Source organism: Rhinoderma darwinii, chromosome 1 (genome assembly GCF_050947455.1).
Source record: "Rhinoderma darwinii isolate aRhiDar2 chromosome 1, aRhiDar2.hap1, whole genome shotgun sequence".
NCBI classification, from domain to species: Eukaryota; Metazoa; Chordata; class Amphibia; order Anura; family Rhinodermatidae; genus Rhinoderma; species Rhinoderma darwinii.
Window position 1 is genome coordinate 528,031,637 of NC_134687.1, and position 26,585 is coordinate 528,058,221.

General features: G+C 45.4%; 1 protein-coding gene across 1 annotated transcript in view; it reads left to right on the top strand.

Annotated features, from left to right (window-relative positions):
- Positions 1–26,585, top strand: part of SLCO4C1 (solute carrier organic anion transporter family member 4C1) — a 121,191-nt gene that overhangs the window by 25,379 nt on the left and 69,227 nt on the right. The window contains exons 2-3 of the mRNA XM_075854840.1: positions 23,918–24,181; positions 25,287–25,481. Coding sequence (XP_075710955.1) covers positions 23,918–24,181; positions 25,287–25,481 — 459 coding nt within the window. The remainder of the gene's footprint in view (positions 1–23,917; positions 24,182–25,286; positions 25,482–26,585) is intronic.

Below are 26,585 nucleotides of genomic sequence, written 5' to 3' on the forward strand. Positions count from 1 at the left end.
GTTTAGCATTGCAGGAAGGACATTTCCGTATTTGGGGTGTTATCACTGAATATGTATAAACATATAGCTATGTAGTGAAGACTTCATGAGCATCAGGCCTAAAGATCCTTTTTAGGTTCATCAGTGTAAAAAAAAACCCTAAACAAATCTACTGTGATTCAATGTAAAATAGTCCAAGGGGGTGAAGACTTTTTTTTTTTATAAGCAATTTGACCCATGCTTTTATGTATTATCCTACTTTTTAATGTTTTTTTGTTTTTTAATGTGACCACAAGGCTTCATAGCTCCAGTCAGACTTTTGTATCAAGAATCTACTAACTTACTAAACTGTGTTCATTGCCAGCAAAACCAGTCTACCAACAATCTCTGCCCAGTTGTAATGTGAGGATGCTGCCAGAGGGATAAAGGAGTTTGGAATTAGTAGCAAAAAAATAAAACGGGTGATAATTGAGATGCTTGTTGCAGTAAGGCATATAATGTCAATATTTTCCCAGTGTGCAAGCAAATACAAATGTATTTTATAATAAATTATAGCAGTGCCAATCTCTAAAATACACATTACATAACACTGACTTAAAGTATCTGGCTGATCCTAGAGTCAAAATTACAAAAAAAAAATCACAGCTGTCCATCACTTGCCATATTACAGAGGTATTCTCCCCTAGAAACACTGTAACCATATGGCGGCACACAGTATGTCTGTAGCTCAATGATACAGAACCATAGAGACTTCGTGTGACAATTATTTCCATGCAAGTTGCATCCTGTTTTGACCACCACCCAAAATCCATAAGGCCTCATGCACACGACCGTAGTTTTCATCCGTAATTACGGATCAGGTAATTACAGATGAAATTGCGGACCCATTCATTACTTTAGGCAATGGACACCTTTCTGTATATTTACGGATATGTGTGGGGCTGTAGAAATGATCCGCAAAGTATAGAGCATGTCCTATTCTTGTCTGCATTGCAGCACGGACTCGCCCACAAAAGTTTATGGGTGCTTCCGCAATTGCAAATGGCTACGGATGTGTATCCGTATTTGCCTACAGTTTGCGATAAATGCTAGTTGTCATTGTGCGACTGTGGGAAAGGGGCAGTGGGGATTAGGATAGGGTAAAGTCAGCACAAGGGGCAACAGGACAAGGACAGCACCAATTCCTACAATGTATTCATGAGGAGGTGGCAGTGGTGCAACCCCCCGATCGCTACGATTGGTCGGTCAGTCAGTGCTGCTGCATAGACCGACCACTCGCAGCCATGGCGGGTGTTTCACATACCCTGCAGTAGCACTGTCCGCCTCATTCCTGCTAGGAACGGTGAGCAGAGCTGGTGCATTACCGTCTGTGAGCCATATTTATTGTTTCTGAGGCCTTCTGGTTTTGCGATCCTCTTCTGCATCCTGCTGTTTTTAATCACTCACTGAGTGATTATCATCATCAACTGTGCCGCTGCTGATTTTAGTTTATTTTTTTTTAGCAGCAGCACTAGTTCTGTCCCAAATTTCCCAGCCCCTGTTCCTGACCCCTGTAAGCAGAGTAGGGTCACTAGTGAACGTAGACAAAGGAACGCAGCTTCTGGTTTAAATTTTTTCCTAAATTACAATGAACAATTGAACTTTTCCCTTTGTGGGAGAAGGCAGGAATAACTGAGGTTGGGGACGTCGATCCCGCTGGAGTTCCCCTGAGAGAGGTTGTGCCTAACCCCACGTCACCCAAGCAGTAGGGTATGACACACCTCCGGCAGTCACGGTGGGAGCAACCCACTGCCTCCAGAATAACCCAAGGGTAAAAGCCAAGCTTCCGGCCCCGGACTGCGTCGTGGAAGTCAGTGGACTAACCACTTCCTTCTGGCACCACTGTGGGTCCTTGTGGCGCTAACCGCTACCTTTCACAATACCCCCTGTCCCGCCCTCAGTCGGTGGCTCAATTAGTCAGGCACACCTAGAACACAACCAATTGCGGCAGCATGTGATGAGTAAAAATTGTTCTATTTGTCCATGCATAAGTCCAATGCAATTTCAATACTTCTGCCTCTATTTTAACTGCCTTCTACAAGACCATCAACTCTTCCTCTATTTAAACAGTTCATAACGTGCTTTACAATGATTTTTAATTGTAATTAATATTCTTACTTCTCTTGGCCAGGCTTCTGCCAGGTAATGGTGGAGGATATGAGGTGGAGAAAACATCAAGCATAGACCCAATTGAACAGTACTCAGCTCTGTCTTCATTCTCTGAGTGATGAGGTAACACACTCTCAATATGGCCGATCTTCCCCTTGTTTCTTCTCTTGCTGTCCTTGTTATCCTTTCCTTCCTTGCTGCTGTTGTCTTTCTGTCTTCCCAACTTTCTCCAATGTTATCTCTCGGTCTTCCTAACTTTCCCTAGTGCTGTCTCTGTCTTCCTAAGTTTCTGTGTCCACTTTATTCTCACTACTCTCCCTCACGCTGTTCCTTCACTCACCCTGGCTTCCTACCGTTCGCTCTCTTCTGTCCCCCCCCCTTTTCTCCTACCCCCATCCCTCCTTCCCCCTAGTGACGTCACGACATCCCCCGTCGCTACGCTCATCATCCTACTTTGCAGAGGCGACGGAGACTTCACTCCATCGCTCTGTGTAGGAGCGTGCGCGTCATGGCGAAAGACATCAATGTCATTGTCATGGTGATGACACCGCTACTGCCAGCCTGTGTCCTTGCGCCGGACACATACAAAAGGGGGTTTATTGCCATTACACCCCTGGCCCCCTCCCCCTTTTTATGTCCTGTGGCCGCTCAGTGCTGATCAGTGATCGCCATCACTGATCGGCCTCTCTGCTCAATTTTTGGCACAGGACTTTTTTTTTTCTGTTTTCTGCACCGTCTCCCTGTGTGCACCCTGCAGCTACTGAGTGCTGATCACTGACTGCCGCAGTGACCGGTGCACAGATAGAGCATTAGAGCAGTTAGAATTGCTGTTTGACTGCTAGATGGAAAAGATGGAAAAGCAGTTAAAACTACTGAGCTAGAGTCCTGATGATGGACTCTTGCAGCTCGATGTTAAGACGCGAACGGCGGCCAGAATGCCATCTATTTGAAGATAAAGCCACACTCTCCCGCACACCTCCAAACCCCATGTCATAGGCCCAACAAACGTGTGGGTGTGTGCAGGGCCGGCGTCAGCACCCGTGTGCATGTCTGCTCCTCCCCCGCAGTACGAGCCGCAGTGTCCCACGGTTACAGAGCTCAGGAATTTTACTGACCCCTACTCCAGATGTATGTAAGAGCTGTCTGTTTAGCATAACAGAAAAAGTATATCTATCTATCTATCTATCTATCTATCTATCTATCTATCTATCTATCTATCTATCTATCTATCTATCTATCTATCTATCTATCTATCTATCTAATCTATCTATTCTATCTATCTATCTAGGAAATACAAAGAAGAACCGCACCACAAATATACCAATAGTCCAAAATTTAGGAATTCAAAAAATAGGCAGCACTCCACATCGTAATATTCAAAAAAGTGAAAACTTTTTATTCACCCATATGTAAGATTGCTACGTTTCAGTCCTAGTCTGGACCTTTCTCAAGCAGTCCTATCTATCTATCTATCTATCTATCTATCTATCTATCTATCTATCTATCTATCTATCTATCTATCTATCTATCTATCTATCTAATATCTATCTATCTATCTATCTATCTAATATCTATCTATCTATCTATCTATCTATCTAATATCTATCTATCTATCTATCTATCTATCTATCTATCTATCTATCTATCTATCTATCTATCTATCTATCTATCTATCTATCTATCTATCTATCTATCTCATTTCTATCTATCTATCTATCTATCTATCTATCTATCTATCTATCTATCTATCTATCTATCTATCTATCTATCTATCTGTCTGTCTGTCTGTCTGTCTGTCTGTCTGTCTGTCTGTCTGTCTGTCTGTCTGTCCGTCCATCCATCCATCCATCCATCTATCTATCTATCTATCTATCTATCTATCTATCTATCTATCTATCTATCTATCTATCTATCTATCTATCATCTATCTAATATCTATAAACATATTTATTTTCTATCTTTTTAAATATATATATATATATATATACATACATATATATATATATGCACTCACTAACACGCACACATGTGTGTATATATATATATATATATATATATATATATATATATATGTACACATCATGTTTAGTGTCTACGTTTGCCATGTATGCCAGGAAAATCTCCCGATCCATACGGTGGTATCATCTACAGGTCCACATGTTTAAAGAAATGTACACTGTGCAGTATACGCAGTGGCCAACTGTATAGAAAAAACACAAAACTATGCATTCCTATATAGTGAAGTCAGTGGCACCTCCTGGAGCTGAATTCCCAGCCAGAGCTTTGTCGACGCCCTGTCCGGGGATTCCGCGAAGCCCCTGACGTCACTACGCATACATGGGCAGTGACGTCAGGCTCCTCCTGGAGAGGAATCCCCAGCTAGAGCATCAGCAATGCTCTGGCTGGGCATTCCACTCCTAGAGGGAGCCCCAATGTCACTATCTACAAGTATGGGGCGTGGTGTGGCACCACCAGGGAGAGGAGCTGTGTGGCACTACCAGGGAGGGGGGCTGTGTAGCATTATCTGGGAGTGGGGCTTTGTGGCATTAGGGGGGGGCTGTGTGGTACTTCCTGTGGGGGAGGCTGTGTGGCACTACCTAGGTGGGGGGCTGTGTGGCACAATCTACAGGGGGCACTGTGGCACTATCTACAGAGGGCACTAAATATGTGGGGGTGCAAAATGGGGACCTAACTTCTATATGGGGGCATTAACAGGGCCTAACTTCTATATGGGGGCACAACGTTTTCTGCCATTGTACTGCTGCCGCAAGTTCCCCCGCAATGGGGCCCATTAAGTCTGTATTGCCCAAGGGCCCACATAAACCTGGAGCCGGCCCTGGGTGTGTGTATGATGATGACGTGGCCGGAAGTGTGTGCTGGTTGCTATAGCAGTGATGACGCTGCCATGCTCAACACACTGAACCAAAACAAACAGCAGCGATGTTACAGACTATGTCAGGCACCTAGCAGATAACTCATCCTGTTAGGCTATGTTCACACGGGGTATTTTGCCGAGTTTTTTGACGCGGAAACCGCGTCGCAAAACTCGGCAAAAATGGCCCGAGTAAAACTGCCTCGCGGGAAAAAGAAGCGACATGCCCTATCTTCGGGCGCTTCCGCCTCTGACTTCCCATTGACTTCAATGGGAGGCAGGAGAAAGCGTATTTCTCGCTGTTTTATGCCCGCGGCGCTCAATGGCCGCGGGCGAAAAACGGCGCGATAATCGCCGCGAAAATCGGCGTGCAGGGAGAGGAATATCTGCCTCAAAGTTCCAAACGGAATTTTGAGGCAGATATTCCTCCCCAAAATACTCCATGTGAACATAGCCTTAGTCATCTGAGGTGGAATTAGCTCCAGATGTATAGTGTCCTTCTTCTTTCATATAACACTGCAGATCCAATCTACCTATGATGACCGCAAAAAATTATGGTGACACTTACAGCGGACCCATATATACAGTCCACCATTTTGCATTAAGTCCAGTGCATTATTGGTGCAGAGAGTGAATGCTCATTTATCGATATCGAACCATTCAACGGAAATACTGCGACCTCAACCCACACTCTCCCAAAATACAATGGGGGGGGTGTGGAGTGAGAGAAAGGTTTTAACAAAGCATAGAACAATGAAACAAGGTACAAGAAGTGTAGGAGGATCTACCTCCCTACACAATAAAGGGAGCATATGAAATGAAGTCATTAAGTCCCATCTGTTTAATGCATTGAAGCCTAAATGTCCATTGGGCTTCTTTGCTTCTATGCGCAGCTTAACATCGAGCAGCAGCAAGAGTCCACCATCAGGGCTCTAGCTCAGTAGTTTTATCTGCTTTTCCATCCTTTCCATCTAGTAGTCAAACAGCAGTTCTAACTACTCTAATGTTCTATCTGTCCATTGTATCTCCTGATGATCCCTCTCACTAACAGGGACAGGGATACACGTAGAGAATGAATGCCTAATCAATTGCAGTGTATTGTTCTAGTGCATCAGCCAATTCAGTAGAAGGGCTCCAGTTACATTCCAAGGCTAGATTGGCACTAGACTGTACCCTTATTATTTATGCCCCTATCACATATCCATTAGTTTGGAACTCTGTGGTAGCTTAGGATATTAAAGCTGACGGTGATTTAATATCAGTCACAATTTTAAAATTATCTTAATACATACCTATTAAAAGTTATTTTTTATTTTCCAATCCACAATTCTTTCTGTGATAAAACCCACTGTTGGACCAAGGTTACCACCTTTACGTGGATAACTTCTATACCAGCATCCCACTATTTAACTGCCTCTCCACCAGAAATACTGGAGCATGCGGCACCGTGCGCAAAAACTAGAGAGACCTCCCTAAAACACTGATTGGGCAACCACTAAGAAAGGAAGAAAGTAGGGCACTAAACAGCGAGAACATGTTGCTGGTCAAATATAAGAACAAGAGAGATGTCCTTATGTTGACGACAATACACGGTAGCGGCAGCACCCCTGTCCGAGGTAGCACTACAATGACTCCTAAGCCAGATTGCATCCTAGGCTATAATAAGTACATGGTAGGGGTTGTTCTCTCTGATCAAGTACTGAAGCTGTGCAGTTCCATGTGGGAAACAAAAAAGGCGTGTATTGGCCGTGCAGATGGTACATATGGCATTGTATAATGCATATGTGCTATCCCAATGTGCAGGCCGGACAGGGACATTCCTTCAGTTTCAAGAGGCGGTTATCAAGGCTCTTGTATTTGGGAACCAGGAAGGGGAGGGCCCCAGTACTTCTAAAAGCGATGGTCCAGGTATTGTAGCAGGGCAACACTTTCCCAGCGAAATCCCCATCACTGGTAAAAAGGGAAGAACCCAAAAAAGGTGAAAAGTGTGTTACAAAAGAGGGAGAAAACAAGACACAACTTATCAGGGCGAAACCTGCCCCGAAAAACTTGGCTCGTGCATAAAGAAGTGCTTCAAAATATATCACACATCCATGTATTATTAACTGAATAATTTATTTAAATACCCACTATACCCCTAAATAATTTCCTTAAGGGGTGTAGTTTCCCAAATGGGCTCACTTTTGGGGGTTTCCTGTATTTTGTCTCCTCAGGGGCTTTGCAAATGCGACATGGCCTTCACAAACCATTCCAGCTAAATTTGAACTCCAAATGGCACTCCTTCCCTTCTGAGCCCTGCAGTGTGTCCAAACAGCCGTTTATGACCACATGTTGGGTATTGTTTTACTCGGGAGAAACTGCTCTACAAATGTTGTGGTGCTTTTTCTCCTTTAGTTCTTGTGGAAATGAAAAAAATTTGCTAAACCTACATTTTATTGGAAAAAATTTAGATTTTCATTTTCATGGCCTACTTTCCTGTAAAAAACCTGTGGGGTCAAAATGCTCACTATACCCCTAGATAAATTCCTTGAGGGGTGTAGTTTCCCCAATGGGGTCAGATTTGGGGAGTTTCCACTATTTTGTCCCTTCAGAGGCTTTGCAAATGCGACATGGCCTTGGCAAATCATTCCTGCTAATTTTGAGCTCCAAAAGCAAAATGGTACTCCTACTGTAATGTCGGGGTAGGGAGACAGACAGGTTAGCCCTAATCTACCCACCACTCAGTCCCTGCCTACTTGCAACGACCCGCCCTAGGCGATGGGGTACAACTGGGCGACGGTCCATACACTCAATAGGTAAATGACAGACAAACAGACAAGCACACAAAGAAGCCAGGGAAATGGGGAAGTTGCCCACCTGAACACCGTGAGCAACAAGCGAGGTGAACGAGCCGAGTCAAAGCAGGAGATGAGCGAAGTACAAAAACGCAGAGCAGAAGAGTGGTCAGTAAAGCCAAGGTCAAAAAGAAGCAGAGGGTCAGTAGTTCAAGAAGCTGCAGCAGGGCCAGGAAACCAGCAGAGAAGAATCACAAGCAAAGGAGGAACAGGAAAGGCAGGTATAAATAGACAGAGGACGGGAGCTAGCTCCGTCTGGCCAGGCTGTGATAGGCTCTCCCACTCCTAAGCCTGCCATCCTGGGTGGTGGAAGATGGAGTCAGTCTCACAGACATAGAAGCAGGTGCAGACTGATTACCTATGGGCGTTGACACAGAAGTTGTGTCTGGCAGATCCTTTACAGTACCCCCCTTTTATGAGGGCCACCGGACCCTTTCTAGGTGGACCTGGTTTATTGGGGAAACGAAGGTGGAACCTCCTGACCAATACCCCAGCTTGAACATCCCGGGCGGGTACCCAAGTCCTCTCCTCAGGCCCGTACCCTCTCCAATGGACCAGGTACTGGAGGGAGCCTTGGACCATCCTGCTGTCCACAATCTTGGCCACCTCGAAATCTACCCCCTCAGGGGTGAGAACAGGGACCGGAGGTTTCCTCGAGGGAGCCAAGGACGGGGAGCAGCGTTTAAGGAGGGAGGCATGAAACACGTCGTGTACTCGAAAAGACGGGGGCAACTCCAGTCGGAAGAAGACAGGGTTGAGGACTTCAATGACCTTGTACGGCCCTATAAACCGGGGAGCAAACTTCTTGGACGGGACTTTAAGGCGCAAATTTTTTGACGATAGCCACACCAGATCCCCGACCACAAACAAGGGGTTAGCAGAACGTCTTCTGTCTGCCTGAGTCTTTTGTATGCTCTGGGATGCCTCTAGGTTCTTCTGAACCTGGGCCCAGACTGTGCACAGTTCCCGATGAACGACCTCTACCTCGGGATTGTTGGAACTACCAGGTGAAATGGAGGAGAACCGTGGATTAAACCCAAAATTACAGAAAAGGGGGAGACCCCTGACGAGTTACTAACCCGGTTATTAAGGGAAAATTTGGCGAGGGGAATGAATGAGACCCAGTCATATTGACATTCAGAGATAAAACACCTTAAATATTGTTCTAGAGACTGATTAGTCCTCTCAGTTTGGCCATTAGTTTCAGGATGGAAGGCAGAGGAGAAGGACAGATCAATCTCCAACTTTTTACAGAAGGCTCTCCAAAACAATTAAACAAATTGTACCCCTCTGTCAGAAACAATATTGACAGGGACCCCATGGAGACGCAGGATGTGTTTGACAAACAAGGTAGCTAACGTCTTAGCATTGGGTAGTTTCTTGAGGGGCACAAAGTGGCACATCTTACTGAAGCGGTCTACTACAACCCACACCACCGACTTGCCTTGAGATGGAAGCAAATCGGTGATAAAATCCATGGAGATATGGGTCCAAGGTCTCTGGGGAATGGGCAAAGAACATAGTAAGCCCGCTGGTCGGGACCTGGGAGTCTTGGACCTAGCAAAAACGTCACAAGCGGCGACGTAGGCCTTAACGTCTTTAGGCAACCCAGGCCACCAATAGTTTCTGGTAATGAGGTGCTTGGTACCCAGGATGCCTGAATGGCCAGATAGTGCGGAGTCATAATTTTCCCTAAGTACCCTTAGCCGGAATTGCAGGGGAACAAACAGCTTGTTCTCAGGAAGGTTCCCGGGAGCTGAACCTTGATCAGCCGCAATTTCAGAGACTAAATCCGAATCAATAGAGGAAATGATTATACCTGGAGGCAAAACACAAGCAGTATCTTCCTCCGAAGGAGGGCTGGCCATGAAGCTACGCGACAGTGCATCAGCCTTAATATTTTTAGACCCAGCCCTATAGGTGACCAAAAAGTTGAATCTGGTAAAAAATAACGCCCATCGAGCTTGTCTCGGGTTTAGCCTCCGGGCAGATTCTAGTAAAACCAGATTCTTGTGGTTGGTAAGGACCGTTACCTGGTGCCTAGCCGCCTCCAGGAAGTGGCGGCACTCTTCAAATGCCCATTTAATGGCTAAGAGTTTGCAGTTGCCAATATCATAGTTACTCTCAGTGGACGAAAACTTCCTGGAGAAGTAGGCACAGGGACGGAGATGGGTGAGGGACCTGGTACCCTGGGACAAGACAGCCCCCACTCCCACCTCGGACGCGTCAACCTCCACGATAAATGGCTCCATTTGGTTGGGCTGAACCAGCACAGGGGCCGAGATAAAGCACTTCTTAAGGACCTCAAAAGCCTGGACAGCCTCAGGAGGCCAGTGGAGGAGATCAGCACCTTTGCGAGTGAGATCCGTAAGAGGCTTAGCGATGACCGAGAAGTTAGCAATAAATCTCCTGTAATAATTAGCGAACCCCAGGAAGCACTGTAACACCTTCAGGGAGGCAGGTTGGACCCATTCCGCCACAGCCTGGACCTTGGCGGGGTCCATGCGGAATTCAAGAGGAGTGAGAATTTGACCCAAAAATTGTATCTCCTGCACCCCAAACACACATTTTTCGGTCTTATCAAACAGTTTGTTTTCCCGAAGGGCCTGGAGTACCTTCCTGACATGCTCAATGTGGGAGGACCAGTCCTTGGAAAACACAAGTATGTCATCAAGGTACACTACAAGAAATACCCCCAGGTAGTCTCTTAAAATCTCATTTATGAAATTCTGGAAGACCGCGGGAGCATTACACAACCCACAGGGCATGACGAGGTATTCGAAATGACCTTCGGGCGTGTTAAACGCAGTCTTCCACTCATCCCCCTCTTTGATGCGGATAAGGTTATAAGCCCCCCGTAGATCAAACTTAGAGAATCATTGGGCCCCCTGAACCTGATTGAAGAGATCAGGAATCAAAGGAAGGGGATACTGGTTCCTTACAGTGACCTTATTCAAGTTTCGGTAGTCAATGCATGGCCTAAGACCACCATCCTTCTTCCCTACGAAGAAGAAGCCAGCGCCTACCGGAGAAGTAGAGGGGCGATTGTAACCCTTGGCCAGGCATTCCTGGATATACTCTCTCATGGCTTCACGTTCGGGACAAGAGAGATTAAATATCCTACCCTTAGGGAGCTTAGCTCCTGGTACCAAATCAATTGCGCAATCGTATTCTCTATGAGGAGGTAACACTTCGGAGGCCTCTTTAGAGAAAACATCAGCGAAGTCCTGAACAAACTCAGGTAGAGTGTTCACCTCCTCAGGGGGAGAAATAGAATTAACAGAAAAACATGACGTCATGCATTCATTACCCCATTTGGTAAGATCCCCAGTATTCCAGTCAAACGTGGCATTATGCAACTGCAACCAGGGAAGGCCTAAAACCAAATCGGATGATAATCCCTGCATCACCAGTACAGAGCACTGCTCCAAATGCATGGAGCCAACAAGGGGTATGCTGTGTAAAATAACCATTAGCAAGAGGAGTGGAGTCGATAACCACTACCGGGACAGGTTTAGGCAAATCAATCAATGGCATAGCTAGAGACATAGCAAATTCCACAGACATAATATTAGGGTATGTTCACACGCTGAGCCAAAAACGTCTGAACATACGGAGCTGTTTTCAAGGGAAAACAGGACCTGATTTTCAGACGTTTTTTTGAGCAACTCACGTTTTTCGCGCCGTTTTCGCGGCGTTTTTTCGCCCGTTTTTAGAGCTGTTTTCAATAGAGTCTATGAGAAAACACCTCCAAAAACTTCCCAAGAAGTGTCCTGCACTTCTTTTGACGAGGCTGTAATTTTACGCGTCGTCTTTTGACAGCTGTAAATTACAGGTCGTCTGCACAGTACGTCGGCAAACCCATTCAAATGAATGGGCAGATGTTTGCCGACGTATTGGAGCCATATTTTCAGACGTAAAACAAGGCATAATACGCCTCGTTTACGTCTGAAAATAGGTCGTGTGAACCCAGCCTTAGCAGAAGACCCTGAATCCACGAAGGCACTGCCGGTAGCAGACCTACCACCAAAAGAGACCTGAAAGGGAAGCAAGATTTTATTACGTTTCATATTTACGGGAAATACCTGTGCGCCCAAGTGACCTCCCCGATGGTCACTTAGGCGCGGAAGTTCCTCCGACTGCTTATTCTTACGCCTAGGACAGTTGTTCACTTGATGCTTGTCATCCCCACAGTAGAAGCAGAGACAATTCTTCCTGCAGAACTCTCTACGTTGTTGGGGGGACACGGAGGCCCCGAGTTGCATAGGTACCTCCGAGTCTTCCGTGGAAGAACGAAGCAACGGAACCTCGGTAGGCATCATGGGGGAGTCAGAGGAGAAAACACAAAAACTTTCAAGTCGTCGTTCCCTGAGACGTCGTTCAAGTCGTACCACTAAAGCCATAACCTGATCTAGGGAGTCAGAAGAGGGATAGCTAACTAGCGTTCGACAGATCCAATCTAAACTGGCACCTCAAGGCAGGGCCATTCCACCGAGAAGCTACACACCACTTCCTAAAGTCAGAACAATACTCCTCAACAGGTCTCTTACCCTGACGTAAGGTCACCAGCTGACTCTCGGCAAAGGCAGTCTTGTCAGTCTCGTCATAAATGAGCCCGAGAGCAGAAAAGAAAAAATCAACGGAGGAAAGTTCAGGGGCGTCAGGAGCCAAGGAGAAGGCCCATTCTTGGGGCCCGTCCTGGAGCCGGGACATAATTATACCCACCCGCTGGCTCTCAGAACCAGAGGAGTGGGGCTTTAAGCGAAAATACAGCCTACAACTCTCCCGAAAGGAGAAAAAAGTCTTCCGGTCCCCTGAGAACTGGTCAGGCAACTTGAGGTGGGGTTCAAGAGGTGAGGTGAGGGGCACTACCGGGGTAAGATGGAGTCAGTCTCACAGACATAGAAGCAGGTGCAGACTGATTACCTATGGGCGTTGACACAGAAGCTGTGTCTGGCAGATCCTTTACACCTACCCTTTTGAGCTCTGCCGTGTGTCCAAAGGGCCGATTATGACCACATATGGGATATTATTGTACTCAGAAGAAATTGCTTTACAAATGTTGGGGTGCTTTTTCTCCTTTAGTCCTTGTGAAACGAAAAAATTCTGCGTTTCAGTGGAAAAAAAATTATTTTTAATTTTCATGGCCCAATTTTAATAAAATCTATGAAACACCTGTGGGGTCAAAATGATCACTACACATCTAGAGTAATTTCTTGAGGTGTGCAGATTGAAAAATGGGGGCATTTTTGGGGTGTTTCCTTTGTTTTGGTACCACTAGACTTCTTCAAATCTGACATGGTGCCTAAAATATAATCTAATAAAAAGAAGGTCCCAAAATCCACTAGGTGCTTCTTTGCTTCTGAAGCCTGTGCTTCAGTCTATTACCACACTAGGGCCACATGTGGGATATTTCTAAAAACTGCAGAATGTGGGAGTTGCGTTTCTCTGGTAAAATCTTATGTATTACAGAAAAAATTGATTAAAAAGGAATTTCTGCAAAAAGCAAAATGAAATTTGTAAATGTCACCTTTACTTTTCTTTAATTCTTGTGAAATGCCTAAAGTTAAGAAACTTTCTAAATGCTGTTTTGAATACTTTGAGGGGTGAAGTTTTTAAAATAGGGTGACTTATTGGGGGGTTCTAATATATAATGCCCTAAAAGCCGCTTCACAACTGAACTGATCCCTAAAAAAAATAGCCTTTTGAAATATTCTTGAAAATTTGAGAAATTTCTGCTAAAGTTCTAAGCCTTGTAACGTCCAAAAAACAATGCCAATCTAAAGTAGACACATGGGAAATGTTAATTAGCTACTATTTTGTGTGGTATAACTGTCTGTCTTACAAGCAGACACATCTAAATTGATAAAAATGCTAGTGCTGCCAATTTTTTCGCAAAATTTTCGTGTTTTTCACAATTAAATACTGAATCTATCGACCAAATTTTACCAGTAACATAAAGTCCAATGTGTTACGAGAAAATAATCTCAGTATTGCTTGGATAGGTAAAAGCATTCCAAAGTTATTACCATCTAAAGTAACACGTCAGATATGAAAGAAGAGGCTCTGTCAGGAAGGTCAAACGTGCCTTCATCGGGAAGGGGTTAATGCATATACAGATTGTTAATTTTTTTTTTACAAGGCTTGAGACCCTGTTTAAGGATATTATTATTTATGAAATTCACTATTATAAGTGGCTCAAATTCTCTTCTGTAAGTGACACGAATGTGGAGTTGCACTTTACTAAAGTCATTACAAATGCCTTGACTGTATTGCTAAACTACTGTGTGTTTTGAGATGAGAGCATCTTCTTGTATGTTATTTTGTCAGTAAAGTGTTACCATGGCTCATTTCTCAGGGGATGTTAGTGCATATTATATCACAGGGAAAGACAAAGGAATGCTGAACGCTAACAGAATTCACCTCTTACTTGCAGAGGAAGGTGTCAAAATGAAAAAGGATATTACTAAAGAGAAAAAAATATAAAAATAGAGGAACAATGCTAGAGGAAGGTTTATATTATATATTTTATATATTGAACTTCAATAGCAAGGATGAATCATAGATGGGAAGGAGATTAAGATGTATTTTTATACAATGATGTAATTCTAACCAATGATGTACAGCTTACAATGTGTTAGCATGTAACATGTGTATGTTCATATCTACTAATAGTCCTGTTTTTTTGTGGGGCTGTACCTCAAAAGGAAGGTGTTTTATTCAAATTTACATAAGGAGAGACATTTCCAGACTGTTTTGGGGGCATTCCTGGGTGGAGGACCAAAATTTGTTTGTAGATGTCAGCTTAAATACATATCAAATTATTTTAAATATACAGTATTTACTTAAAGGGCTTGTCCGAGATCCTGCAGTTAGCTTAATTTATTAAAAGGACTCATTTTTGTGTCATGGTCCCACCCCAATAAAAAAAGTTCAACTGCCAGTTAGGTCCAAGGGAAAGCACTGGCAACATAGTTCTTGTATCAGTGTAAAAGAAGACTTTTATTGTCCCTCACGGCGTATGCGAATACGATTCCAAGTGTACAGCATGTATGGCATCCTGAGCTCTAACCAATCCCATTAACTTCCCTCTGTGGCTCTGGATGGAACGGCATATGACGCTAAAGACCAGTTGAGGCGTCCGTCAACTGCAAACGGAAAGAGAGGGGTTAGAGCTCATGATCCCTAACATGCCGGACGTTTGGAACCTAATTCGCATATAGCGCGTGGACCAATAAAAGTCCTTTTTTAAACTAATGCAAGTACTAAGTTATCTAGCAGATATGTTTCCACTGCATTCCTCTAGACTTAACAAGTGGTGTCAGCAGGCTTTTTTTTTTGGGGGGGGGGAGGGGTCGACAACAAAAGTGATGACAAACTCCCTTTAAAGCCTCGGACAACCCCTTTAAATATTATTATGATGTTATAATGGAATAACTCTCATTAGCTATGGAACCAATTAATAGGACAGCAAGATCTCCAGCAGGCTATTGACTGCCCCATATGGCATCCTGTACTGTGAAAATGTGTCAGATACTGTCATAAATCAGTCTATTGTCTGCTGATGGGCAGCAGGGAGTCCATGTGTCTAAATTAAATCTCATTTTAGTTTTCTTAAGCCTCATATACACGTCAAATATATGTGCACCAAATCTGTATGGTGGCACACCTAGTCCCTATGGTTCATTTGTATGTCTCTGTAGCTACCAGTGTAGGAAGAAGTTAAGTATTTTTTCAAGTGAACTGGTTGAGAAAACCAAAAATAGATTGAGGTTTGCCGTCATATTTATAGGAATTCAGGAAGTGTAGACATGAAATACTCCTCTGTGCGGTCCTCACTATGTAGACCTGATTTAGCTGTTTTTTTGTTGCCACAAATACAATAAAGATAATAAAGTGGTCACTAGAATTTTATTAATTTAGTGGTTATGGGCCATCACTGCATTGAAATTCAATGTTGACCATCTTGTTCCCTCCATGTAGGTTCTGCAGGCTCATAGACAGCTGCCGCAGCTCTTCCGTATAGGAGCTTTGTAGAAGAGAACACCAGACAGGGCCGCCATCAGGGGGGTATTAGGGGTACTGGTGTGAGGGGCCCGGCCAAACCTAATTGAAAGGGGGGCCCGGCAACTGCCGCGACTTGCCATTGGTAGAAAAAAACGGGCCCCTGCAATGGGGCCCGTTTTTTTCACCACAGAATGTCGTGAGCTGTGGGCCCCCCTCTCGTCATGGGGGCCGTCGAACCGCCCACGCGCACAATGAACCTCCCGCGCGCGCACAAGGAACCTCCCGCGCGCACAAGGAACCTCCCGCGCGCGCACAAGGAACCTCCCGCGCGTGCGCACTCGCGAGCGTCCGCGAGCACGCACCGACGAAAGCCCGCACTCGAGACCGCCCGCGCGCGCACCCGCGATCGCCAGCGCGTGCACCCGCGAACGAAGCGCGCGCAGCCGCGGACACAACTTACCTGGAGCCTCGCTGGAGGTGAAGGTCTGGACCGAAGACATCGCCTGAAGAGGACTGGAGTGGGAGCCAGCAGCCCTTCAGACACAGTGAGTAAAGTGTCTGAAAGTGCTGTTTATGTATGGCCCTGTTCACACAGAGTATTTTGCAGGCAGAAAAAAAATCTGACTCAAAATTCCTTACAGAATTTTGAGGCAGATTTTGACCTGCCCACACTATCTTGCCGCGTTTTTTTGCTGCATTTTTTGCCCACGGCGATTGAGGACAGCAGACAAAAAAACGCAGCGAAAAATGCATTTTCTGCCTCCCATTGATTTCGATGGGAGGTCAGAGGCGGAACCGCGGCAAGAAAGGACGTGCTGCTTTTTCTTTTTTCCGCGACTGGCTCCCATTGATTTCAGATTAAATCAATGGGAGGCGGTTTTGGAAGTTGTTTGGTGCTGATTCTGACGCAGTGTCCGAGTCAATATCAAGGCCCAAAAACTCTGTGAACTGGGCCTTATTGTTAGGGCTTATTCAGACGAACGTGTAATACATCCGTGCAACGCGCGTGATTTTCACGCGCCTCGCACGGACCTATGTTACTCTATGGGGCCGTGGAGACTGTCAGTGATTTTCATGCAGCGTGTGTCTGCTGCGTAAAACTCACGACATGTCCGATATTTGTGCATTGTTCGCGCATCACGCACCCATTGAAGTCAATGGGTGCGTGAAAATCACGCCCAGCACTTCCGCAGCAGTATAAACTATGAATGAAAACAGAAAAGCACCACATGCTACAAACAGAGTGTCATAATGATGGCGGCTGCGCGACACACGGAGCTGTTATGGACCTTTTGCATGCACAAAACGCCACGTTTTTTTTTCCGCGCGCAAAAAGCACACGCTTGTGTAAATCCGTCCTTAGGGTAGGAACACACTAGGCATGAACACTGCGGATTTTATGCAACACATTTTATTGTGGAAAATCCGCAGCGTATTACAGTCGCAGCCGAGTGGATGAGATGTAAACAAATCTCATCCACACGCTGCAAAAAAAATGGACCTGCAGTGTGGCTTTTTAATTTATTCTGTGGAATCGCTGCTCCTCTGTTGCGGAAATGCTGCGGTTCTGCCGCAAAAATCACAAATGAGAAAAAAAAGGTACTTTTTTAAATTGATAAAGTTTAGACATACCCCGGCCGAAGTCCTGGTGACCAGGGGCGTAGCTAAAGGCTCATGGACCCCGATGCAAGAATTCTTACTGGGCCCCCCCCAAACTTCTCATGGCCGACAGTCCGCAGCTTTCAGCTGCATCGCTGGGTCTCCTAAGTGACCCAACAATGCAGCACTAGCAGCCGGGGCGTCACTATGGCTGGGTTCACACATTACAGACGTAATTCGGGCGTTTTAACATTGAATTACATCCGAAAATGCGGCTCAAAAGCGTTGGCAAACATCTACCCATTCATTTGAATGGGTCTTACGATGTTCTGTGCCGACGGTCATTTTTTTTACGCGCCGCTGTCAAAAGGCAGCGTGTAAAAAAGACGCCCGCGTCAAAGAAGTGCCTGTCACTTCTTCAGACGTAAATGGAGCCGTTTTCCATGGACTCCATAGAAAAACAGCTCCAATTACGTCCGTAATGGACGCAGCGAAAGACGACTGCACATGCCTTTACGGCTGAAATTACGGTGCTGTTTTCTCCTGAAAACAGCACTGTAATTTCAGCCGTAACGGACGCTGCCGTGTGAACATACCCTCAGGGCTTAGAATGTCAGGGAAATAGCCCCAATACATATGTGTCCGCCCCAAAAAAAGTGTGTGTATAAGCATAGCATATCTATAGCACTACGACCCTATAAACTATGGATAGGATTAGATACAGTGGCTCAGCAGACAGTATCACACAGGATAGGATTAGATATAGGGCCCAGCAGACAGTATCACACATGATAGGATTAGACACAGTGGCTCAGAAGGCAGTATCACACATGATAGGATTAGATACAGTGGCCCAGCAGACAGTATCACACATGATAGGATTAGATACAGTGGCTGAGCAGACAGTATCACACATGATAGGATTAGATACACAGCTCAGCAGACAGTATCACACATGATAGGATTAGATACAGTGGCTCAGCAGACAGTACCACACATGATAGGATTAGATACAGTGGCTCAGAAGGCAGTATCACACATGATAGGATTAGATACAGTGGCTCAGCAGACAGTATCACACATGATAGGATTAGATACACAGCTCAGCAGACAGTATCACACAAGATATGATTAGATACAGGGCCCAGCAGACAGTATCACACATGATTGAATTAGATACACAGCTCAGCAGACAGTATCACACATGATTGGATTAGATACAGGGCCCAGCTCGCTGACATTGCGGCTCCAGCGCTGGACCCAGGACAGGTAAGAATAATAATTTTGCTTCTTTATGTGTTACTGATTATTTTTGTGTGTTTGTGTTTTTTTACAGGTTCGGTTGTTGGACTTCGGATACGAGGACTTCTATGACGGCGTTTTTTTTTATTCTCAATAAAATGGTTAATGAGGGTTGTGTTTTTTTATTTCAATAAAATATTTTTTCTATGTGCTTGTATCTTTTTAAACTTTATTATCACCGCCTTAGTAATGGCCGCTGGCTGATTGACAGCCTCCATTACTAAGGCGGGGCTTAATGTTAGCCAGTGCAGAGGCTACACTAACCCCCATTATTACCCCGGTACCCACCGCCACCAGGGGTACTGGGAAGAGCCGGGAACGAACCAGTACCCGACCATCTGTAGTGACGGGCAGGCACCGGGGTGGCCGCAGGCTGGTAGTATTAGGCTGGGGAAGGCCAAAAACAGTGGCCCATCCCACCCTGGTAATGCTGCCTGCTGCTGCTGTGTTGCATCTGGCTGGTTATGAAAATTGGGGGGGACCCCACATCGTTCTTTCCAATTTTTTTTTTTTTAAATGACGTGGGGTCATTTTTCATAACCAGCCAGATACAATAAAGCAGCAGCAGCCTAGCATCACCAGGGTAGGAAGGGCCACTGTTTTTGGCATTTCCCCTCCTGATAATACCAGCCTGCGGCCACCCCAGTGGCCGACCATCACTACAGATGGTCAGGTACTGGATCGTACCCGGCTCTTCCCAGCACCCCTGGTGGCGGTGGGTACCGGGGTAATAAAGGGGGTTAGTGTTAGCCGCTGCACCGGCTAACACTAAGCCCCGCCTTAGCAATGGACGTCGTCAATCAGCCGGCGGCCATTACTAAGGCGGTAGTAATATAGTTTTAAAAAAAACACAAAGACATAGAAAAAATATTTTATTGAAATAAAAAAAAAACCCACACAACCCTCATTAACCATTTTATTGATAATAAAAAAAAAAGCTGTCATCGAAGTAGTCCTGGAATCCGACGTAGTCCAACGACCGAACCTGTAAGAAAACACACAAAAAATGATTAGTAACACATGTGTTAGGCTTAGATACAGGGCCCATGTGTGATACTGTCTGTGGGACCCTGTATCTAAGCCTACCACAACGTAGGCTTAGATACAGGGTCCAGCAGACAGTAATCTTATACAGTATAAGATTACTGTGTGCTGGGGCCCTGTATCTAAACCTACAGTGTGGTAGGCTTAGATACAGGGCCCAGCAGACAGGATCACACATGGGCCATGTATCTAAGCCTACCATGTGATTGGCTTAGATACAGGGCCCCACAGACAGGATCACGCATGGGCCATGTATCTAAGCCTACAGTGTGGTAGGCTTATATATAGGGCCCACCAGACAGGATCACGCATGGGCCATGTATCTAAGCCTACCATGTGATTGGCTTAGCTACAGGGCCCAGCAGACAGGATCACACAATCTGTGATCCTGTCTCATGGGCCCCCTAAGCCTGCTACATCGTAGGCTTAGGGGTTGTGCAGTCCCTAAACATTGATGGCCTATCCACAGGATAGGCCATCAATAGCTGATGTGTCGCCCGGGACCCGCAAATCAGCTGTTTTGAAGGGGCCGCAGCACTCGTACGAGAGCTGCTTCCCCTTCATTTCACTACTCGCTCACACTGTGAATCGCCGACACGGATTCACAGTGTGACCGGAATGAAGTGACAGGAATGAAGGGGAGCAGCTCTCGTACGAGTGCTGCGGCCCCTTCAAAACAGCTGATTGGCGGGTCCCGGGAGATGGTCCCCGCCAGTCAGGGCTAACCTTACCTTCCTCTTCGGCCGCGGCGGGAGTTCTGTCGTCTCTATGCTGTGCGCGGCGCATAGCGCTGTGACGTCATGCGCTGTGCACAGTGCCTGACGTCAGGACCTCCGCTGCCATCCGGAACCAGGAAGGTAAGTAAAGTATGTTACTATAGTAACAGGGGCCCGCGGCCCGAGTTACTATAGTAACTTTTTATTGATGTGGTGCGGGGGGCTGTGGGCCCCCCTGGCTTCGGGGCCCGGTCGCAATTGCGACCGCTGCGACCCCTATAGCTACGCCAGTGCTGGTGACGCGATCCTCTATTCTTAGCGCAGCCCGGCCTCCTGTCATGACGTTTCATCCCATGTGACTGCTGCAGCGGTCACATGGTCTACAGCGTCACAGAGACACGTCACCAGGACTACGGCCGGGGTAAGTCTAAACTTTTTTTTCCCTGCAGGATTCCCGCAGCGGACACGCCTCACGAAACCTGCGCCACTATTTGGTGCGGTTTTGCTGGCAGAATTCCCTGCGGCTACCGGGGCGGATAAGCTGTGGAGTTTTACTCAGCATATCCGCCTAGTGTGTCCCTTATGATGTCGCTCCTGGAGCTGCTGCCGGTCTCTAAATAGGCAGTTGGTCCAGTAGAATTTGGAATTATTTTTTTTTGTGAACCAGCTTAAAAATATACAAAACTTTTATGTTAGGGCCTGTTCACATCACCGTTCGCCTCCGCTCTGTGGTTCCATCTGAGGTTTCTGTCGGGTGAACCCCGCAACGGAAAGTGAAAGTGACAGCACAGCTTCCGTTTCAGTCACCATTGATCTCAATGGTGACGGAAACATCGCTAATGGTTTCCGTTCGTCACCATTCCGGCTGGCTTTCGGACGCAATCAATAGCGCAGTCGACTGCGCTAATGGTGACGGAAACGGAAGCTGTGCTGTCACTTTCACTTTCCGTTGCGGGGTTCACCTGACGGAAACCTCCGACGGAACCCCGGAGCGGAAGCGAACGGTGATGTGAACAGGCCCTAACACAAAAGTTTTGTATTTTTTTAAGCTGGTTCACAAAAAAAAATAATTCCAAATTCTACTGGACCAATTGCCTATTTAGAGACCGGCAGCAGCTCCAGGAGCGACATCATAAGGGACACACTAGGCGGATATGCTGAGTAAAACTCCACAGCTTATCCGCCCCGGTAGCCGCAGGGAATTCCGCCAGCAAAACCGCACCAAATAGTGGCGCAGGTTTCGTGAGGCATGTCCGCTGCGGGAATCCTGCAGCGAAAAAAAAGTTTAGACTTGCCCCGGCCGTAGTTTAAGTGACGCATCTCTCTCTTCTGAACGTAGCCCCGCCTACTGGGATGACGTTGTAGACCATGTGACTGCTGCAGCAGTCACATGGGATGAAACGTCATGACAGGAGGCCGAGCTGCGCTAAGAATAGAGGATCGCGTCACCTAAACTACGGCCGGGGCAAGTCTAAACTTTTTTATAAATGTAAAAAAGTGCCTTTTTTTTTTTTCTCATGTGTGATTTTTGCAGCAGAACCGCAGCATTTCCGCAACAGAGGAGCAGCGGTTCTGCAGAATAAATTGACGTGCTGCAGCTTAAAAAGCCACACTGCAGGTCAATTTTTTTTGCAGCGTGTGGATGAGATTTGTTCAAATCTCACCCACTCGGCTGCGACTGTAATACGCTGCGGATTTTCCACAATAAAATGTGTTGCATAAAATCTGCAGTGTTCATGCCTAGTGTCTTCCTACCCTAAGGCCGGATTTACACGAGCGTGTGCTTTTTGCGCGCGCAAAAAAGTGGCGTTTTGCGCATGCAAAAGGTCCATAACAGCTCTGTGTGTCAGCAGCGTTTAATGCGTGACTGCGTGATTTTCGCGCAGCCGCCATCATTATGACACTCTGTTTGTATGTTTGTAGCACGTGGTGCTTTTCTGTTTTCATTCATAGTTTATACTGCTGCGGAAGTGCTGGGCGTGATTTTCACGCACCCATTGACTTCAATGGGTGCGTGATGCGCGAACAATGCACAAATATCGGACATGTCGTGAGTTTTACGCAGCGGACTCACTCTGCGTGAAAATGACGGGCAGTCTGCACGGCCCCATAGAGTAACATAGGTCCGTGCGAGGCGCGTGAAAATCACGCGCGTTGCACGGATGTATTACACGTTCGTCTGAATAAGCCCTAACAATAAGGCCCAGTTCACAGAGTTTTTGGGCCTTGATATTGACTCGGACACTGCGTCAGAATCAGCACCAAAAATTTTCCAAAACCGCCTCCCATTGATTTAATCTGAAATCAATGGGAGCCAGTTGCGGAAAAAAGAAAAAGCAGCACGTCCTTTCTTGCCGCGGTTCTGCCTCTGACCTCCCATCTAAATCAATGGGAGGCAGAAAATGCATTTTTCGCTGTGTTTTTTGTCTGCTGTCCTCAATCGCCGCGGGCAAAAAAACGCGGCAAGATAGTGTGGGCAGGTCAAAATCTGCCTCAAAATTCGGTGCGCGGTTCAAGGCGGTCGCCGGTGCGCATGCGCGGGAGTTTTCGGGTGCGCGCGATCGGTCGCACGGGCGGCGGTGTTTGACGGTCCCCATGACGACCCCCATGCTACCCAAGGCCGCCATCAGGGGGGGTATTAGGGGTACTGATGTGAGAGGCCCGGCCAAACCTAATTGAAAGGGGGTCCCGCAGCTCATGACATTCTTTTGGTGAAAAAAACAGGCCCCATTGCAGGGGCCTGTTTTTTTTCTAACAAAGGCAAGTCGCGGCAGTTTGCCGGGCCCCCCTTTCAATTAGGTTTGGCCGGGCCTCTCACATCAGTACCCCTAATACCCCCCCTGATGGCGGCCCTGGGTACCATGATATAGTGCTGGACGGAGTACCGTTAACAGGCGGTGCCACGGTAGGGGGGCCCAGAAAATTTAGCTGTAGGGGGCCCTGAAATTCCTGATGGCGGCCCTGACAGCAGATATCAGATCCCTGTAACTCCTGATAGTATGGACATGTTGGTGTGGGTACTGATGACCAAAGAGTGTTTGTGTCTGTGTGAGCCCCAATGCTGTGGAATATGTTGATGTTTTATTAGCAACTAGGATAAAACAAGAAAACACTTGTCTTTTCATCTTTTTTTTGTTTTTTTTGTTTTGCTACTGTATGTTTATTTTGTCGCAGTTTATTAAATATATGTGAATGGATATCTATAGATGCCTATATCTTTATGTCTAGATAATGATCCATTAGATTTAATCTTCAGTGTCAAATTTTGGCAGTTTACTAATAAGAGTGAACCTCTCCTTTAAATCTAATAGTTAATGTAACAAAACATTTGTTTGTTGTATAACATATGAGATATATATTTTTAAATATTTGATCCTTTTAGAATCGGTTAAAATGTAACTCTTTTTCTTTTTCAGGCACTGCAGTAAATGGTTTGGTGAATGTGGTCATTTCAACTATTGAGAAGCGTTATGACTTAAACAGTTCCCTCACAGGCTTGATTTCAGCCAGCTACGACATTGCATTCTGTCTACTCTCACTTTTTGTTTCATTTTATGGTCAGAGAGGCCACAAACCAAGATGGCTTGCCTTTTCTGCTCTGATGATTGGGATAGGTTCAATTGTTTTTTCCTTGCCTCATTTTACCAGTGGAAGATATCAATATGGAAATAGATATAATGGTAAGTTAACAGTAGATGAAAACATGCAATAAGGGTCCTTTTACACCAGCCATTTTGGTCGTAACCACGAGCGCTGATCAATGAGACAACTAGTTGATCGGCACTCGTTTGCTCCTTTCACAAAGAGCTATGATCAGTAATTTTTCTGTGTGTCTATGGAAATACAACATAGATTATATTACACATGCATGGTTGTCTGTGTTAAAAATAATGCACTGATTTGGGGTATGAGGCTGCAGGAAGGGCACTGTCTTTATACATCCGCTTATTGATATATGGTGCAATAGGCACAAATTCTATGTACATTTATTTTCTATGCATTATATTTAAAGCGAATTTGTCATAATATGCTGCCCTGCTTAAGGGCAGCATATTATGGGAACAGGTCAGCTGCACTAATAGCTTTGAGTCTGCTGTATTCAATGTGACTGCAGTTAACCCCAATAGCCTAACCACCCATCTCAGGCTATGCTCACGGAGGTCCAAGTGTCCTCACTGTAAAGCTGGCGTTAATCAGTCAGTATCAGTATTTTCTGACTAACACAATAGTGGCATTGTAGAGTTAATGGGGTCAAAGGGGTATGCTAGAGAGGAGGCTGGCGGGGGCATATAATGGGCGACAAAGAGACGCTCTGCCTTGCCCAGCCTATTTATATTCAGGTCTATGGCCTGATACTGAATCTAGCTGCTATTCTGAAAGGGATTGTGTCAACAAGACCACTCTCATAGGTTCCCTCCAGCTATGTATTATGTGGTTGCCCATTCATTTGAATGGGTTTCATGTAATACTACATTTCCCCTATATTGGCACAGTCGGGAAAATGTGTTGTAACTTCTCTCTGTTATCAGCATATTGTGTCAGTTTTCTTGTAGAGACAACTTCTATAAAGTAGACAACAATTGTGTAATTTAAAAAAAAAAAAATACAACCATCCAGTCTAAGGACTTTACCAATCCATTCTCTATATCTCACTTTATTGCACCCATGTGATTGGGGCATCAGGGAAAGAGTGGGTGGTTTCTTTTGGGGTGTCAGTAGGCTGTAAAATATACTCATATATCTTGTATGTCACATTTAAGGTGCACTCTGCATTTTCTTTTCTAGATTTTTGTGAAACATCGGGAAATAGCACCAGTTTGGAGGACTGCAGTGGGAAAACTGGTTCTACCTTATCCAACTACCTCTATGTATTTATTTTGGGTCAGCTGCTAATGGGAATAGGAGGAACTCCCTTATATACTTTGGGAACAGCTTTTTTCGATGACAGTCTTCCAACTCATAAATCCTCATTATACATAGGTAAGCACACATTACCGAAACAATCTAAAATCATTATCTGTGCTGCATTAAACAGATAAGGAAAACATTAGATACAATGTAGTACATGGGTGTTTGTCAGATGTAGCAAAGTTCAGTTCATAATTTGCCAACTAACTGTGATATCACGATCTATCGTTTTCCATTAGGCCATGTTCACACAAGGTGGATATGCTGCATAATAGTACCCAGTGTATATGACCTGCAACCTGCAAGGAATTCTGGAAAAATAATCTCACCAAATTGTGTTATCGTTTTTTGGGCAGAATATTTTGCGGCGGAAAACAGCAGTTAAAAAAAAAACTTATAGTTACCCCATTCTCTGTAGTCATGGCGATGCATCCCTTTTTTGTCTGTGCAGCTTGGCCTCCTGGGATGACCCTGCAGTCCATGTGACCGATGAAGCCTGTTATTGGCTGCAGCAGTTACATGGGATAAAGTATCATCCCAGGAGGCCGGCCTGGACGGAAAACAGAGGGACGTGTTGCCATGGCTACTCCTCCCGACGTATGCCTCAGGCAGAAGGAAAAAACGAGATGTGAACAGGACCTAGGGCTGTGTTCACATGTTGCGGCATTGGTTTTTAAATTGAGTGCAGCTAGAAGTAGGTTGGGTGTTAATGGATGTGCGGTATTGGGGGTATTAGCTGCAATACTGTGCAACCATAAATAATCAAATAATTTTTAGCTTAATTTGAAAACTGCGCCGACTTGCATGTTGATGCGGTATCGACTGCATCGCCTTCGCAACATGTGAACACAGTTTTAAAGATCTATTGAGAAATTAATCATCATATAAATTTAGAACCTAAAATCACATAATGATAAAAGGTTTTTACTTATAACAATGAGAGAGACTCAAAAAATATAGAATATAAACTATACATACACTTGAGAACAGGGTGGGATTTCACAATACCGGAGTGCATTCCATCCATTGTTCAGATTGCTGGTTTCCATGCTTTTTATGTTTAACACGTTTCCTTTGACATTTTATACATGGGACTTATATGCTTTTATGCAGCTGTATTATGTTTCACGATTCCAACACACTGGTTTTCCAAGTGCGTCTGTTTCAAGTCTTTGG